This window comes from Uloborus diversus, chromosome 6 (assembly GCF_026930045.1).
Source record: "Uloborus diversus isolate 005 chromosome 6, Udiv.v.3.1, whole genome shotgun sequence".
Lineage (NCBI taxonomy): Eukaryota > Metazoa > Arthropoda > Arachnida > Araneae > Uloboridae > Uloborus > Uloborus diversus.
In genome coordinates, this window is record NC_072736.1 from 140606239 (window position 1) to 140624689 (window position 18451).

Below are 18451 nucleotides of genomic sequence, written 5' to 3' on the forward strand. Positions count from 1 at the left end.
ACCAATTGCTCGGTTTATCGTTTTAAAATGCTCAGATAAATCTGAGCAAGTGGGTCTCTGAGGAACTTTATTTAAATACATAAAAAAATACATTATTATCAGTTACAATTTTGACAAAAATTCTGGTAATTTACTATCAATATATACATTTTTTTCAATATATATATTATATTGATATCAATATATGATCAATATAATATATGTATTGATATAAATATATATATATTATATTGATCATATACATCAATATATATATATATTAATTTAACGCAATAAAGTTGACCAAAACAATGCATAAAAGCTTTACAACAATACAATAAAACATAATACGATACTAGAAAGTTGTTACTTAACAGAGGATAATGCGTTGAAGTGTAGAAAAACAAACTAAATTTAAGCGATATTAACTATTGAAAATAAATAAAATATATGTATTAGTCAACGCCTTGAAACATGAAGACTTCTTCAGCCAAAAGACTGAAAATTGAGTTAAGTCTGATGCGAGTATGATGTTGGGAAATGGGGTTTGGGAAAGGTATGTTTTTATTGTTTTAATTGGGTTGCGTATTTAGCCTTTTCCTTACCTAGTGAGACCCTCATATACGGCATCTAGACTTTCATGCACCACCATTAAGTCACGGACGTCAATGACATATATAATTTTAACGCATACTTTTATACCAGATGAAGGCACCTGAGCTGCCTTCGATGCGAAATTGCACTAGGAATTTAATTTTGCGAAGGGCATTCAAAGCCAAACGAATACCAGCGTGATTTTTCCATCGCTTATAATCAAAGGACACAGGCGCTGACAATTTTCTGCATCTCAGAAATCTACCGACTGGGCGCCGGCCTAACTCCGGACAAAGTAGAGTAATATATTTTAAACTAATCATTACCCTACAATATTTTCCCGATATATGAACTACATCAAACACATTTTTTTTTAATATTTCAACTTTCCAAAACTGATATTTATTATTTATTTTATAAAGATGGAAGGAATACATCACTGACTGAAAAAAAGTCATTTAAAGTCATACACTTCAATACATTTTGTCCAAACTTAAAAAAAAATATTAGACAACAGAAGGATCACTCAAATTGTTTTAAACAACCTTTCACAAGATTTTTAAGATATCTGAAGCACATGCCACGAAATAATTTTTCCAATTAACTGGATTGGTATGCCTTTTTATTTTTCTTTACCTCATTTCTGTCGTTGTCAGCTCCAAAGCTATATTTCAGTTCTTAAACATTGCTTGCAGTTGGTAATATTTCAGAAAACAATGCAATATCGACTTAAATTATTTCAACTTAAAGCATTTTCTCATTTCCTTCTCATTACTGCTAATTTAATCATTAGAAAATAGCCTGGGGTTTTGAACTTGCAAGTACTTTTGCAGAACAATGGGTTTCTTTTCAAGCTACAACTTCGGGCACATTAGTAAGAATAATACTTTAGAATCATTATCATTAAAAATTCGTTGAAATGTCTTTTAGGTTTAAAAAATTCAAAAGATAATTATCAGGATACGTCTTATAAAAATTACTTTGTCGTAACAAATTCTCTTTTATCTCTTCTAATTATAAGATTATTTTGATTACGTCTTTAGAAAATTTTAACTTATTCAGGCGATTTTATTGCTTCTTTATTAGGACTGTATTTTAAAGGTACTAAATATTCTATTTGTGTTGCACTTAATTAGTGCGCTATTGTTCCTGAAAGGAGAGTAATTCCCGTATCCTTAAAATCTAATTTTCGTCAACGAGTTGACGTCGACATTTTGTGAAAATAAATCAATGTTCAGTTTATAATATTATTTAAAAAACAGTAGTTCATAGTTTTGCAGTTCCGTGTTTTTGTAAACAACAATTTCTGCAAATTGTTTTTTTTTCTTTTCATTGTTCTCTTCTGCCTTAATTTGACTTTATTTTAAAAGTTTACTTGCTTGGTTTCTAAAAATAAAGGACAATAAGAGCCTCAAATTCCAACATTTAACTGGTGTCAGAGGGGAATCAAAAATGGTTTCCTTCAAATATTTCAAACACGCATTTTGGTAGATGCTGTGGTTTACCTGCCGAATTAAGTATAGAACTATTCTTGTAGAAAAAATTCTTCATTAAAAAAACATTATAATATTATAAACATGTAGAAGCTTCAACTTCATTGAAACATTTTTGGACATAGGTTTTGGACTTAAAAATTTTTGTACCACATAAAAGCTATCACTTGAGTTTCCTAATGATGATGGCATTTATGTGCTATACAATTATTTATTATACAAACATATTTCGTTTCGGATAGATTATTTTATCCAAATTCTTTTCCTCCTCATCTTATCAACAAAAGCGAAAACACACACACACACACACACACACATATATATATATATATATATATATATATATATATATATATATATATATATATATATATATATGGATGGATGGATGGATAGATAGATAAGAGATTGCAGATGGAACAAAATGATAGGTCTGTCAAAGTAACTAGATAGAGAGTCATATAAGAGTTAAGTAATTTTTGCTACTAGAAACGTTTATATCAATTTTTTTTTCAGTTGTAAAATCAACGATATTAAATTTTCAAAACTATTAGCGATATGTGTTTTCGGCTAGTATGGAAATATTTTCTCAATGTGAAGGGTTGTAAGCTTCGAATATATTAGAATTCAAAATAAATAAATAAATAAATAAATAAAAATAAATAAAGAAAGAAAACGTAGCAATAGTTTTACAACCGTTTAGATAAAAAAACCATTTAAAATTATGAAAAGTAAAACCATATGATTGAATGATTCCATGATATATAATGTGTGATAAAAGAGTTTATGAGACGACAGTTTCTTAATAATTCTATCATCAGAACGAAGTAGTTATAAATGCTGTTGATTTAGCCAAATCCGTTTTTTTTTCGACAAAATTATCTTCCTTTTATTTCAATATTTCTTTCCCATGTAATATTGTAATCGAACTAGTGAAGATCTGTTTTGAAACTGAAGTAATTTTTATTAAAAGAGTAGCATTATTTTCTCATTAGAAACAAATGCTATTTGGAATATTTTTTTTTAAATCCTAAACTATATGGATTATTGTAAGTATTAGCAAGATGGAACATTTTCAGCACGTAACAGTTCATTGCGAATAGGTAACATTATACATATTTATATAATATCAAAAAAGGTGGTAATAATAAAGCAAAATCTAACTTCACTATAAATGTAAAAAAGATAAAATATTAAAAAATGAATTTTTTAAATGATTTTTGTGATTCTAGAAATTTTTCTAAAGTGTAATAGATAAATGTATAATACATAAATGTACAATTAAATTGTCTACATAAATCAATCATCTGTCCATGCTCGAAAATATTTACAAATTAAATCATGTAGCGAAACTCATTTGTTTAACTTAATTTCATTTTAGGAGAGCGAGGACCTTGTCATAAGCATAATTGTATGTTTGGAGCCATTTGTGTCATCAAAGGAGGGTACGCAGTGTGCGAATGTCCAGCTTGTACTGAAGAATTTGAGCCAGTGTGCGGTACAGATGGGATTTCTTACACAAACATCTGCAAGTTAAAACAAGAAGGCTGTCATCGAAAAAGTGATATTGATATAGCCTACACTGGACTGTGCAGTAAGTTTCAAAATATATTCAGTTCCTCTACTCTCTAAACAGAAATAGTAAAATTATGTTGTTACAAGTTCGGGAAAACTCTTGAAGTGACGACTTCGTTCTAGTGGTATCGCAGCGAATATAATTAAAAATTTGTACAAAAAAGATGATAACAATTGCTAAAATAATTACAGCAATGAAGCAAATATAATTACACAACGTAAATACATCGGTAAACACTGTTTTAATTTTGAATAACGCTCAATCAAGGTCTCAGCGTTAATGCTTCGCTGAAACTGAGCTGAAACAAGCTCTCCAGCTCACAGCTTACTGTCAACTTACTCCCATTGATACAGCTGATACTTATATTTTTACCAATGGGGCTGGATCCAACTCTTCTCAAAAATAGTGTAATACCCCGATATGGCCTTAATCATTTCACATGGTCCCCATATCGGAAGAATTGCTGCCCATTGTCCCCAGGAGATGAAGGCACCTGGACTCTTACCAATGTGAAACTGCACTTGGAATTTTAGTTTTGACGAGCGTGTTTTAAAACCAAGGAAGATACCCATGGGAAACCAGGAAAAATACCCCTACAAGTTTCTATTAAATTTTAGAGGTTTATGGACTCCTTTGATGAGCACCATTGATTTGTCAGGTTTTAAATACTATAATTACATAAAAAATAATTAAATAAAAACAAAAAAACCCGACTGCGTAAAAACCAAAAAAAAAACTAAAAAGAAAAATGTATAAGCTCAGTAGTTTAGAATTTTATTAAGTACTACTGAATAACTACACCGTTAAAATAGTTTTAAAACCGTACACAGATAAGACAAATCATAAATTCAAAAGCAGAATAGAAGGATCAACAGTCGGGGCTCATTCAAATTTTACGGGGTTCCTTGAATCAGAAAGGAATGGGCCTCGACTGTTGATCCTTCTATTCTGCTTTTGAATTTATGATTTGTCTTATATGTGTACGATTATAAAACTATTTCAACGGTGTAGTTATTCAGCAGTACTTAATAACATTCTAAACTACTGGGCTTATACATTTTTCTTTTTAGTTTTTTTTTTTTTTTACGCAGTCGGGTTTTTTGTTTTAATTTAATAATTTTTTATTTGACACTTTTTAGTTAATTTTCATCGACTTAGTTATTATGATTATGATACGGTACATTTTGCAATTTTGTCATTTCATTGAGAGAGTTTGTTTGTATCGTGAGGTCTATTAAGTAACTTGCGGTGGTCTAAACTCCTGATATTTAGTCCCTCTATGGACCTAACTCCGCTTAAAGCTACATGTGCTTGACCTTTGGAAAAAATGCACGAACTTAAGTCAACCACAGCACAGCTATATAAATAGCCTGTATAACTCATGATGACGCGAAATCGGAAACGTCCGTCTATCAAATCTTTCTCGCAAAACTAAAAAAACCTGTCGAGAAAGTACACGTCGTGAAACTCAGTCCCTTGAATCAAGGAAAAAACAAATGCAACATGTTAGAGATGAAAATCGAATTAGTATACTTCCTTTCTTTTGGTGCTTATTGCATGCATTTTGAAGAGGACTACAATCTGAGTGTCTTGCCTTAGTTACGCATAACATACTTTTTTTTACAGTGCAGAATACAAATAAAGAACACATGAAAGAATTTACATCAGAAAGAGGGGAAAGTACATCCGGAGCGAGGATGTCTTGACCCACCGCCTCAAGTGGGAGGAGCAATCGCTTAGACCACTCGGCCACTGATATCCCAATTAGTAGACTTAGTAAACAAAAAAATTCAGGCAGCGAAAACTACCTGCATTTGTCGCACGCAGGTAGCGTGCGACACAGTGTGCAACACCAAACGTGCGCCGATCATGAACTGACAAAATATGGCAACTGGTTGTTGATTATGGTGAATTTTGATTACGGCCTTGTGTTTAGTGACACTCCTAAGGTTAAGACAATTCGATTGACGTAAGAATTACCAAAATTGACCAAGGCGTTTAGCCCCTAGAACGCCACATAGAAACGGACATACATACATAGACTGATAAACACATTACCCTCCTTTGCGTCGCGCACGCGCAGTCGGGTAAAAATAGGTTCGAAATGTCGCCAATATTGGAGACACTGACTATTTCTCACCAAATTTGACGTTACAAATAAGTCAAAAAGTCAACTTGGTGATACCTGTTAAATTCCTGGGCCAGTTCTAAAGACGTAATGCTAATGTTAAAACAACCTTTAGGTATAGTTTCGAGACTTAAGGAACTTTTGGGGGACATTTAGAACAATAAATGCCTAATATACCAAGATCGCAATAAATTAAGCACATGAAATCATAAAACAAAATTTGAAAAATTAAAAGATACATTTTAAGCTGTAATACATCATACATGAAAACTACTTAAAATAAAGAAGTAGAGGTAATAAAATTGGTGTACTGGCTTCGAAGAAAGATAACTTAAAGCAGTTTTTTAAAGGCTTTAATATGCAACTAAAATCGAACACATATGACATTTCTATGAAGAGATACTCTCAAATTTTTGATTTTCTATGAAATTTGAACAAAAACCGTGATTTCTCTGAATGAAAGATACCGTATGTCTTTTTCAATGTCCTTGAAAACGCGTGAAGCAAAGTTTCGCAATATTTAGTAAATATGTATAAGGTGGGAAAGAGTAGCAAACAAACAAATAACTTCATTTTTGTCAATAGAATATTAGCATTGTATATTTTATGCAATATCTGAATTCCGTTTAGTGTTGTATTTATTATTACACTAGCTGCGTTGCCCGGCTTTGTACGGTCTACCTTGTAAATAAAAATTATGTCAAGTTACGCATGTTTAACAATCATGCTTCAGTTAGAGAAAAAAAACCGTAAATTTCCCGTCGAAATTATCATTCTTAAAGAGAGAAAACGGAAAATAAAACATTCCCGAATAAATTAAACGCAACTTTCCTGATAAGCTTCTGCTGGCAGTACAAAATAAAAAGATAATTCGCCAAATAATAAGCAAAAAAGGAAATTTTTACTTCAAAACAAAAACAAAATTTAATTTAGTCCCAGTCGAGAAACAAAAGTGACAACCTTCTGAATACTTTTATTCGATTATTTAAAATAAAATAGCGAAAATGATAATTTTCCAATATGAAAAAGCTGTTCCACTCGTTAAGATGTAAAAGAGTTATAACGGTATTTTTCTCGGGCATTTGAATGGGACCAGAATGAAGAAAGTCTGATAATTATTTCAGGAAGAAAGAGCTTTTTAATGCCACTTTCGTGTCCTAAAATTAAAATTCGAACGGTTCGGTTCGTTTTTGGAGTTTGTAAACACCCCTTCGTTCTTTCTTGAGTGCCCAAGTACCTTCCTGCTAAATTTGGTCCGGATTCGACGAAAACTGTGGATTTGTGTAGGGAACATACATACTTACATGTATATTCTTTGTTTTATTTATATAGATTTAATCGTTTTGCACCACATGGTTTTTTTTTACGTAAAATGATGATAATATTATGCAACATTTTTAAGCATAGAACTAAAAATATGCGCAAGAAAAAACGTAAATTTTGTGTGCAAGTAAAAAATGAGTAAAACATCCATTATGTTTTAGGTATTATATTCTTGGCACATTTATATATATTTAAAAATTTCATATAATTCAAGGATATATTTTTACACATGCATTAAAACTTACCACAACCGTATTTAATTAACATTCGCATCTAGATTTAAAGAAAATAAGTGAAGCAGAAACTCAGATCGTCAGTAAACTTGACCTTGCATGGCTTCCTTACATTGTCTAAGTTTATTCAACTGTAGTCACTGATGGTCGTGCCATACAAGTGATTGACAAACTATTTCTATCAACTTGTAACCAGGAAATGACACACCACACAAATGACCTACGAACCCGTAAACTTTAGAGAAAACTTATAACATATTGCAAGCAAATTATACATTGTATAGAAAGTAGGAAATATGAACTGCGTTTACGATGTTTTTTGAAATAAAATGTTCTAATAGACATTTTATCACTACTTTTTGAGTAAACATGTCTCCGTCGTGCATGTCATATTAATATGTGTCATTGATTTATAACATATTTTCCCATTATAGAGTACAATTGCTTTTTAAAAGTACTACATTGAAAAAAGAAGAATCGAACTATCTATTTTTTTTATTTGATATGAAAATTAAAACACTTTTTAATGTATGGAAAGAATAATTAGTTTTAGAAGCAGCTAGTTTGCTTTGTAGATGCAGAGAATAAGGATAGATCAGTAACATTTTTTTTAAATGTTAGACATCCAAGCAAGACTCCTAGTATTTTTATTATAACTTTTTCTTTTTTATCATGTCAACTGAATAATTTTTTTTTCTTAATTAACAAATGTATATATAAGATGAAACAAAATATTTGTTTTTTGACATACAAGGTAAAAATGCTTTGCTTATTTATTGTTTTTATTAGAAAAGGGTACTAAAATGTCCTTTTTTATGAAACAGAAAAAAGTTCTTGTTTAGCTGTATTTTGCAAAAACGGTGCTGAAATGGCAATTTTGACTGCTTTGAAAACAATGATTTTTTTGAAATTAAAGACGGGATACATATCTTATCGATCAATATTTAATAGATGTTTAATTACTGCTCGTGAGCTCAATATATATCACATCAATATTAGATAATTTTCATAAATTGAATGTGTTAAAACGCTTAGTAAAACGAATTAGAGCACCAGAAACTCACAATACTTGCGTTACAGCTAAACACATCACGAAAGAAAAATAAACTGCTTACCAAAAGGAATACAGTCCCGAAAAAGAAAATAAATTGCAAATTTCAAACGTTATTCGCTTGAATTACGTTGATTTTTTCCCTTGCCGAATATTAATGACCTATTCTGAAAACCGAAAAAGTTGTTTTATTGCTCGGAGGCAGCATCAATAAATGTAATTCAATTCGATAGCATGTCGTCCATTTTTTTATATAGCCCACATTAAGACATACCATAACGCAAGCAACAAAAAAACGCAACACTTGATGTTTTTCTCCATGAAAGAAAGTGAATTAGCTGTGAAGGAACGACGCTTCGTAAATCACTTTAACTTATTATAATACTACCCGTTCTTCCTCAATTTCACTTTTGTGCCATCACTATTAATCATTCATCCATTTTTTCGTGGGGAGACATGTTAGACGAATAATTAAATCGCGGAAAATCTAGTTGGGACCGCCTGAAATTAGTTTTATGTGCGGTATTTTGTTTCGGGAAAGGGGAAAAAAAGTTTTAATAAAGTCGATTCAGCCCGCCAAACGGAGGTAATTAAGCTTTAATTACACCGATGTGCCGTTCGTTGTCATTTTGATAGAGCCCTATATCTAAGCTGCAATTGGCTACGTGGAAGATAAATGACACGCGAAGTTTCACATTAAAAAGGAAAAATCTGTTTGTGGGAGATAAACATGAATTTCGAGGACCAAATTTGGGAAGTTATTGAACTTGTTAGAAAGTTTTCTTAACTACGCTACACTTTTTTTCCAAGTCTATTTTTTAGTTGATAACAATGGATAGTCAAATGATAAAGAATGTGGAATAATGAATATTAATAAAATATTAAAAGTCTTTAACTTAATTTTTAAGGTGGTAAGTATTTTCAAATAAATTCGTCAAGTAATGAGTATACAAGAATTTTAGTTGAGTCAGATGTCCTAGTGAAAAATCTGAAACGACATTTGGTTTGGTAAAGGAAAAAAAAAACACATACGGTATGATATTTTTCAATGCAGAAACATTACATTTTTTTTTGTTGATTATATATATACTGGGTTTTAAATTATCTGAACACCGTAATAGTATTGTGGTATCAAGACAAAAAATTTATAACCAATTTTTAGAAAAAGCTATGCTGGGGAGGAGTATGATAATCTCACCTAATTCAATGTATATACCACTTTTAAATTCAGTAAAAAAGTATTTTTTTAAAAGAATTGTGTTGCAAAATAATATAAACACTTTTGGAATTTTCACCTAAGTGAGTATGCGAACGTAATCAAGATTATTGAACATGACTCCAAATAAGGAAGAAACCAAACAATGAAATTTAGTTCAACATATGAATGTACATGCTTCGAATCTTTTAATGCATATTGCCAATCGTAGTTTCTTAAGGGGACCGTAGACCTTCTAAATAGCTCAAATCGGTCAAAAATGTGATTTTTTTTATTCCGTGAAAGTAACAATATATGAAGTGTGGCTGAATCGTATGAAAAAAACCTCTTGTTGATCTGATGTTTTATCGTGAAGTTATATGCGTTTTAAAAAAAGTAAACAGAGCGTGTTTTCGTTTAAAATGGTTGTAAAACATGTAAACAAAGTCGTAAAACTAAGTGTCAAACATGTAAACTAAGTTTCAATAAATTCTTACATTGGTATTAATGTCAAATATTTAGTCACCGTGAAAATATCTTTCCGGAGGTATTAAAATACGAAGATCACGAAATGTAGGTGAAATTAGACTTTAACGTCATTTATCTCGGATTGGAAAACTCGTTGCTGACACAGATTGGAAAAAGCTCCATGCGACTTAATTTTTGTTCGATATGCTTCAAATTTCAGAATATGCTACTTTGGTAGTAGTTTGATAAAACTGGGTATGCATTAAGGTTTAAGAGAGTTTTATGTTACTTAAAAATATTAAAGTTTTGATTTTTATGTAATATTCGCAACAAAAACTATTGCTTTACGCGAAAAAAAGTACTGTGCTGTTAATAATAGACCAATCCCTAAATGGATGCACTAAATTCTTGGCAATGTTCTGTTCTCTGATAAAATGCAAATTGTTCGCAAAGTTTGAAAAAAGCAAAAATTGAGTTGCATGGAGCATTTTAAAAGTTTTATTTTAAATTTCAAAATTTAATATTTTTATTAAATTTTTATTTTGCTGCATTTTATTTTTGCTTGATATTTTGCATGCTAATGAACTTACTAACTTTTATGCCCAGTTTCATATTTCAAAATTAATAAATAAAAGAAAAAGCTTTCAAGGTCCACTGTCCCTTTAATTGGTTATAAGACATCTTAACGATATTAGAAAATTTAGTCAAGTTCTGGTTTGCGTCACTGAGTCGACAACGATGAACTTTGTCACATTTCAGAACTCTGGCTGATATATATATATATATATAATTGCTTCAGTGTTTTTAGGCTTCAAGCCCAGGTTCAAACAGTGCATAGTCAGAATTCAATTAGTAATTAACTTTAGTTGTGGCTGGAAGAATGGCCGTTTCTTTTTTGCAAAAAGGATTTCAATCTTTGGATTTTATTGGGCAATCATTGTTGAAAGTATTTTTCTTATTGAAATGATATGCCTATGTCTTTGAACATAGCTCCTGGATCAGAATAGGTGTCGACACACTGTCTACATTGTGAAAATGAAATTCTAAATTACGAATCTTAAATTTTTTTTCTTTTTTTGTAGATGGATGCGAAAATAAAAAATGTGAGCATTACGCTGTGTGTGAAAGTGACGGAAAGAATGAAGCTCGATGCGTTTGCCCCCACTCCTGCATAAAAGTAAGTAGTTTTAATTATTTTGTATTTTTTCCTTTTTGAAAATCATAAATTTTACAACTTTAAGGAAAGTACTCCTCATTTCAATGTATTTCCTAACATTAAGCAGATTATATTTAATTTCAAATTATTTCCTAATTTTAAGCGGATTATAATTCACTTAAATATATTGCGTAACTTTAAGTACATTATACTTCACTTTAAATTATGTTCTGAATAATTAAACATCTTATTAGAAAAAAACTTTTCTTTAATTTAGAAAAGGGGAGATTATTTATAATTAAAAAATAATAAATAAATAAATAAATAAATAAATAAATTTGGCTACTTTTTGTTCTTGCTCATAACTTTAAGAAACAATTATGTTGTTTTCCAACAAGAATACGAGAGATAATAAGAAGGCTGCGAAGTATGTTGTTTACTTTTATTAGTATAATTATTATTTATTTATTCGTTCTAAATATTTAATCAATGGTTAACAAGTACTGGTTATTGCATTATGTTTGTCTGGTAGTTCAGATAATTTGAAGTTCATTAAGAACAGAAAACTAAATTCACTAAGAAAAAAATCCTCTCGTAAACAGTATTTTTTAACTATATAAAATTTCGGCTGCTTCTTTAGTTTATTACTACGTGCTCATCCAGGCCCTTGGTTTGGGGAGAAGTCCTTATTAAATTTTAACCACCCTAAGTAGGATTGAATCATAAATAATATTCGATCATAAATTCTTTCCTCGCGTATTTTTTTAATTTGAAATTTTCAACATGTAGTTTTAGGCAATGTTGAATCCTGGACCCAATCTCAGGTATTTGAGGTTTTAAAAAAATCTAAGGTCAGCATTTCTGGTAATATATGCTAAGATTGTGAATCATCAAGCCTTTAACTTAAGAAAATGTGTTGAATATTATTTCAAAATTCAGCTAAATTAGTATATTTATTTCATTTTTCGGAGAAAGGATTGTGTAACATTTTTTTCTGTGAAATTGCCTTTTAGTTAATGTTTATTAAATATTTCTTTCTCAGAAGATCATTGAAACTATTGCATTTCCCAAGTGACAATACTTGCATCACACAAAAAAAAACATGTGGACGAAATTAGTCATTACGAGTTCTGTGTATATCTAAGCATTAATCGGGTGCAAATTTTGATTAAATGCTAAACATATTTCTTTTAATAACACGAAATTACTAATTAGCATTTTTTGTATCAATTTTGAACTTATAAGACCACACTGTTTACTGAAATAAAACGCCCTTTTTTCTCATATTTATTTTATATCTGATACTTTTATTTTGTTGACTTCAACTAATATATTTTTTCCGTCATCTAGAACAGCCAGAATTGTTTATTTTTTTTAATCCATCAAATATTTTTATACATATAAAATCAACAGTAAAAGGATCTAAACTTTTCGGTTGGTTGATTCAATTTCTAATAATGACTTATCAGTGATCTATTAAAGGTAAGCAATTGCGATGCAAATTTAATGTGATAATTACGAAAAAATACCTTTTTCAGAAAGACTAATTAATATTGCTTCATTTTCATCCCAGTTATCTCTACGTGCATTTTTTCCCTCATACTATATCTTCCGTATCATTTCCTTTTAAATACTTTCACGACTTCTGTCATTATTAAGGACTTAGAACAAAATTACTACATAATTACAATTTGCTTTTTATGATGGGATACACCGATCTCGTATTTCATCGTCAATTGCAACCTATCCATCTATAGTCAATTAACATTTTCCTACCAAGTTCTTCAGACAGAAAAAAAAACCTTTTCAACTGTAACTAAAACCAGATATTAATCAAAAATGACAAACTTGTTTCTGTTCTAACAAGTCACGTGATGTACAATGGTAGAAAAAGATCATAATTGCTAGAGCGTGTGTAAAAGTAAGTTTCCGATAACAAGCATGCCCCAATGACTGCGTTGAAGAATTAGCAGAAAGCTAGCGCCTGTTCCCCACAGACAACAGAATTATCTTGCTCGAAGAAACAAGAAATGGACCATATTCCAGGATAATTTTCTTTTAGACTGTCGCCTTCGACTCGTGAGCATCCACCCCAGTGAACACACTTAGTTCCGTCGCTAATTAAAGCTCCAGGCTTATGACAGAATGAATAAACATAGCGTTAAATAGCAAACAAGTACTTAGCGTTTCGTAAAAACGGCCATTAGCTAAAGAGCTGTGCAAACTGTAAATTTTATTTCGCTCATATGATTTATCGCTGGGATTTATTTATTCCCTTTTTTATTATTATCATTGTTGGTTCTAGTTTCAATATTTTCCATGAGCTTGATTAATTAAAAGTATAATTTTCACCATGTTAATTACAAAGTTTTAGTCGCCGTGAATAGATAAAGACGGAAGGTTACCCTAACAAATTAATTGTTGCATTATTGATGATTTGTTTGTAATATTCAGGGGGCCAGGATGTAATATCGTTCGGTTTAAAGCAGTACACTTCTAGCAAGCGTTTATTTTAATAAATGAGTTAGTTACCCTTGATATCAACAACATTTAGCTCCTCTATGGTTTATAAATTTTTGATCCTTGGTTTATAGAAATTAAAAAAACATTGTTTGCCGATAAAACGATCTGAAGTTGACGTTTAGATACCACCGGCCATTTTTTTAACATTTTGTCACATTAGTGGACTTGTTCGTAAGCAATAGAAATAAAACAAAACCAGATGTTAGGCTACGTAATGCAATGTTAAGCTAATACATTCCAACGATTGTCAACAGAAAAGGAGTGTTTCTGAAACATAATTATGAATGGTTACACTATTCAGCAATAATTTAAGAAAAACTAATAAGTGCTGGGTTACCTCACCCACTATTTTCACCCGACATTACATCATCGGATTTCTTTTATTCAGATAATTCTAATACAATAACTCGAAAATGTATATAATATATAAATACTATCTTTAGGAAAGAGTTGAAAATGTACCTTTCTGCTTGGAAAGTGAAATAGGAAAAAACAACGTTTTATTGCACAAAATTGCAGATTGCTGCAGACACGTGTTTCGGTATTACAAGGCGTGAAAAATGTAAACAAAAATTGACTGTTGTGAGAAGTATTTTCATCAAGTGCTCACATTTTTGCCCTGAAAAAGGTAGCACCTTGCAACCCGAAAACACGTGTTTGCAATTTTGTGCAATTTAACGCTGTTATTTCTGTTTTTAAATCTCCAAATATTTCCCCCCCAATCTATTTAATCTAGGACTACGATCTAAATCTGCACTGGATCAGCACAAATGGCGTAGATGGGGAAGAGTGTAAAAACATCATTGTTTTCCTAAAATCTTGTCACACCTTTTTTTTCCGGTCCCTATTATATATTTCGCATTTCTGTTAACATATAGTCTAATTGCAAAGAAACAAAATATAAAATGAGTATATAAGATTTACTTTTTTTTTTTTTTTTACATAATTATTTATATTTTTAACAGATTATGCAGTTGTATGCATGTAACTCTTCTTTTATCAGTATATTAGGATATAAAATGTATTATTTTTCTAAATTAATTTATTAAAACTACTTTATATTATTCTTGTAACTCAAAATATGGGCTTTAAACTGGCTGCAAACGTATACTAGTAATTAACATTCAAAAAGAGGATACCAGATTATTAGATACTAGTGCTGTTGCCGATTTTGCTTAAAACGATTATTTTCCTGCACAGGCATTTTGAGCAGCATTACAAAAAGGAATTTGGAAACATATTTACGTTGTTGAAATTAAGTCAAATAGTGAATAAACTATATTTAGTCCGATAATTTAGCGTGCTATCGTGAATGTCAACTAAATTAGTCATAGAATATCGATATAAGGAAAAAGTAACGAACAGAGATACGGCAAATTATAAAGGATATTTACGAAATTTATCATTAGAATCGCTTGAAGACCTGACCCCAATTCATTAGAACAAATAAGTTATTTTGCCTTTCTAATTATCCTTACTTATTTCATAATAGTTTATTACTTACAAAAAGTAAAATCCCATATAAACTGACAGGGGGAATATATAGATTAAGATGATATTTTTCAATTTTTTCCGGTAATTCAAACTTACGCACTGTTTTCCAGCTTTTAAAAAGGTAGAAAATGAAGTTACTATTTTTATCTTTACAATCAAAACAATACTGTCGGAATTTAAAAAAAAATATTATCTGAATTTCAAAATAAAAAGCATCACACGTTTTCTGTTACAAAGGAAGACTAAACTTTATGCCGCAAGAAGATATATATGTGCAAAATTTCTCTAACTTTCGCACTTTAAAATTCATATTTATCCATCATAAAGGAACTTCGAACCATTACCAGAACAAACATTTATTTAAAATATAGTATTATCATCACAATTATAACGAGTTCATCGTTAACTTCTCTGGTTTAAAGCGACACAGATAATGGAATTTGTACTGGTTTCCGTTCCGAAGCCATGTTACCTCGCCTTCCTACAAACCTTTCCTCCATCACAAATAACAAAAACTTCCCTTTAATAACTGCATCGATTGTTTAAGTTCGTCCACAGCTTCGCATTTAATTTTCAACCGGCATTCAGCACGGCGTTACTCGCTCCCAATTTAATTCCGAGTGCCTGAAGCCATGTTTCAAAATGATGGAAGTCAGATAACTGCACATTATTCATTCAAGTCTTCCCTCTAGAACATGGAACAGAGAGCTGGGCTAACAAGTACCCCCGTCGAAGGCGAATTAATGTGATCGAAGCGACTAATTTAATGCTTAACGCTGATTATCCAATTAAAATGACAATCTTCTTAATGTTATCAGCGAAGAACGTAATTTTGGTTTAAAAGGTACTTTTAAGTGCTCCCCCCCCCTCAACTTTCTTTTGATTTTGCATACACATGAGGCGTTAATTATTCGCAGGTGATGTCTTTTTTTTCCTACAAAAATGTAGATATTAAAAATAATATAAGTTAAATGTGGTAGAAAATACTGGGTATAGTCAATACAGGGTAAAGTTGATGCAAGTAAAGTCTGAAATTGTAGTTTAAGTGGCTAAATGTACACCATCTTAGGGCTAAACGTCTCTTTCTTCGTGTGACTATTTTGATGTGCTCCGGAAGTTTCCGAGAACTCCCAAAATTTCCGTATTCAACATTTTTTGTCCGACGATGCGGCAAAAATACCATCAAGAGACCTACGGGTCCCCACTCGTCCAACGCCGATTTGATGAAATTTTATAGAGGAGTAGAGATGCCTTTGAAACTAATCTATGCAAATTTTCAGCTTCCTAGATGCAAATCTTGAAGTATATTTTTCTACCATCGCGCTTTTTTACAAGTTCACGCTCATGCTACACAAAATCTAATGAGCTCAAATTCACAAAACTACTTGAATGTACTAACGGTCAAACATACTTTAAGCGCCTAAAATTTCAGGCTTCCACTGTAATAAAATTTCCTGTAAACTTGGTGTAAACTTGGAAATTTGGCACAAAAAGCTTATCCGCCTTCTTGGATCACATTTTTCGGAGATCCTAGATCCTCAGGATTTGTATCTAGGAAGCTGAAAATTTGCATAGGTTAGTTTCAGAGGCACACACATCTCTACGCCTCTATAAAATTGTATTCAAATCGGAGATGGTCGAGTGGGGACGATTTGAAAAAATAAGTCAGTTGACATGGAATGACTCATTTAGCAAAATTATCATCTTTCTTTGAAATTTGGAGATCCATTCAACAAAGTGAGAATTTCTGCCCTCCAAAAATTTAAGTTCGGAGCGCCCTGGATGAAGAAGCATATTTTGCTTCTAAATTGTGGTTTCTTGTTAACTCCATGTTAACCCTCAATCAAGAATCAAAACATGCTACTTCATCATAACAGACATACGAAGAAAGCTGCGTTTAGCTTCAAAATTTTATTAGTGTCGCTACTTAAGCTACGATCTGGGGCTTTAGATACAAGGGCCATAAGTATCGAGTGATTGTGGGCCCCGAGCTGAGAGTCCTATGAAGAATCAACCGGTTTATATTGATTCTACGTACGTATTTTTTTAGTTTTAATAATATCTGTTCGTTAAAAAAATGTGCACGAATGAAAACTTTTACGGTTCGCTTTTAACTGTCGTATAAGAAATTTATGTGATAATATCTGATTAAGTAAGATGCTGCTGTGTTCCTTGAATAGAAGGCATGATTTTACTTCTTTGAAGTTGCTTAGATTGGAAGTTGTTTTTCCACCGTTCTTGAATAAACGTAATACGTTGATTGGGTCAAGTTGATACCACGTAAGAATTAAACTCAAAAATTTTAAGTGTTTTTTTTTTATTTTCAGAAATCGCGAAAATGAGGGAAAAAACTAATGAAGAAAATTCCTCCTAAAATATTTGAAAAAACGTGTTTTAGCTTTACTTATGTTTGTATTAACTGTAAAGTAAATTTAAGTTCATTGACTAATTCGAATTTCAAGCATTTTATGAAAAAAAACTTTCTATAAATAAAACTTTTAAAAAACTTAATTTCATTGCTTTTTTATATCTGCGTAAAAGTTTATTTATTAGTTTATCAACTTGACCCATTTTGGAAGAAAAAATATTGTTTTCGTACTTTCATACAAAAAGAAAGTTGTTAATATAGATGCTGAAATCGTTGAAAATATTTTACTGTTACGTGAAGTTTAATTTTGGTACGTGGTAAAAATATTATAAAATTAAAATAAAAATGCGTATTAAGTATACCCTGTTGCCCCTATAATTTACGTTAAGAATATTAAAAAAAAAACTGAAAGATAATTTTCAGAGCAAGAAGATAAAATATGAACATGTGCTCTAAGAAATGAAACAAATGCAAACGGAAGTGACGTAATGAATGTGACAACTCATTGGCGTCGCCAAACATCCGCAACATTAGGCTTATGCAAAGAGATGCAAAATACAGCATCAGTGTGGCAATATTGTCATATATTTTCATGTTGAAATGAAAATTTGTACTGACAATCTGTGTTAAAATTATCTTTGAATCTCTGTTTCATATCATTGCAGAACATTTAAAATGTTATTATGTTGTCTAGTTTTCAAAAGTGAACTCTTTCTACTCTGCTCGCGCCCAGAGTACAAGTTGTTACTATAACAGTTAATCAGTTCAATCTAGAGGGGAAAAAAATAACGCAACGATTAAATGATTTTTTTTAATGATACTAACCTAGCGTTGAGTTCACATCTTTGTCTACCGTTTTCTTCTAAAAAG

The 18451-nt window shown here is 31.0% G+C and overlaps 1 protein-coding gene across 1 annotated transcript in view; it reads left to right on the forward strand.

Moving 5' to 3' along the window:
- The window catches only part of LOC129225314 (agrin-like), a 338344-nt gene that overhangs the window by 192040 nt on the left and 127853 nt on the right, over window positions 1-18451 (forward strand). The window contains 2 exon segments of the mRNA XM_054859904.1: window positions 3448-3660; window positions 11123-11217. Of these exon segments, the coding sequence (XP_054715879.1) occupies window positions 3448-3660; window positions 11123-11217 (308 nt within the window).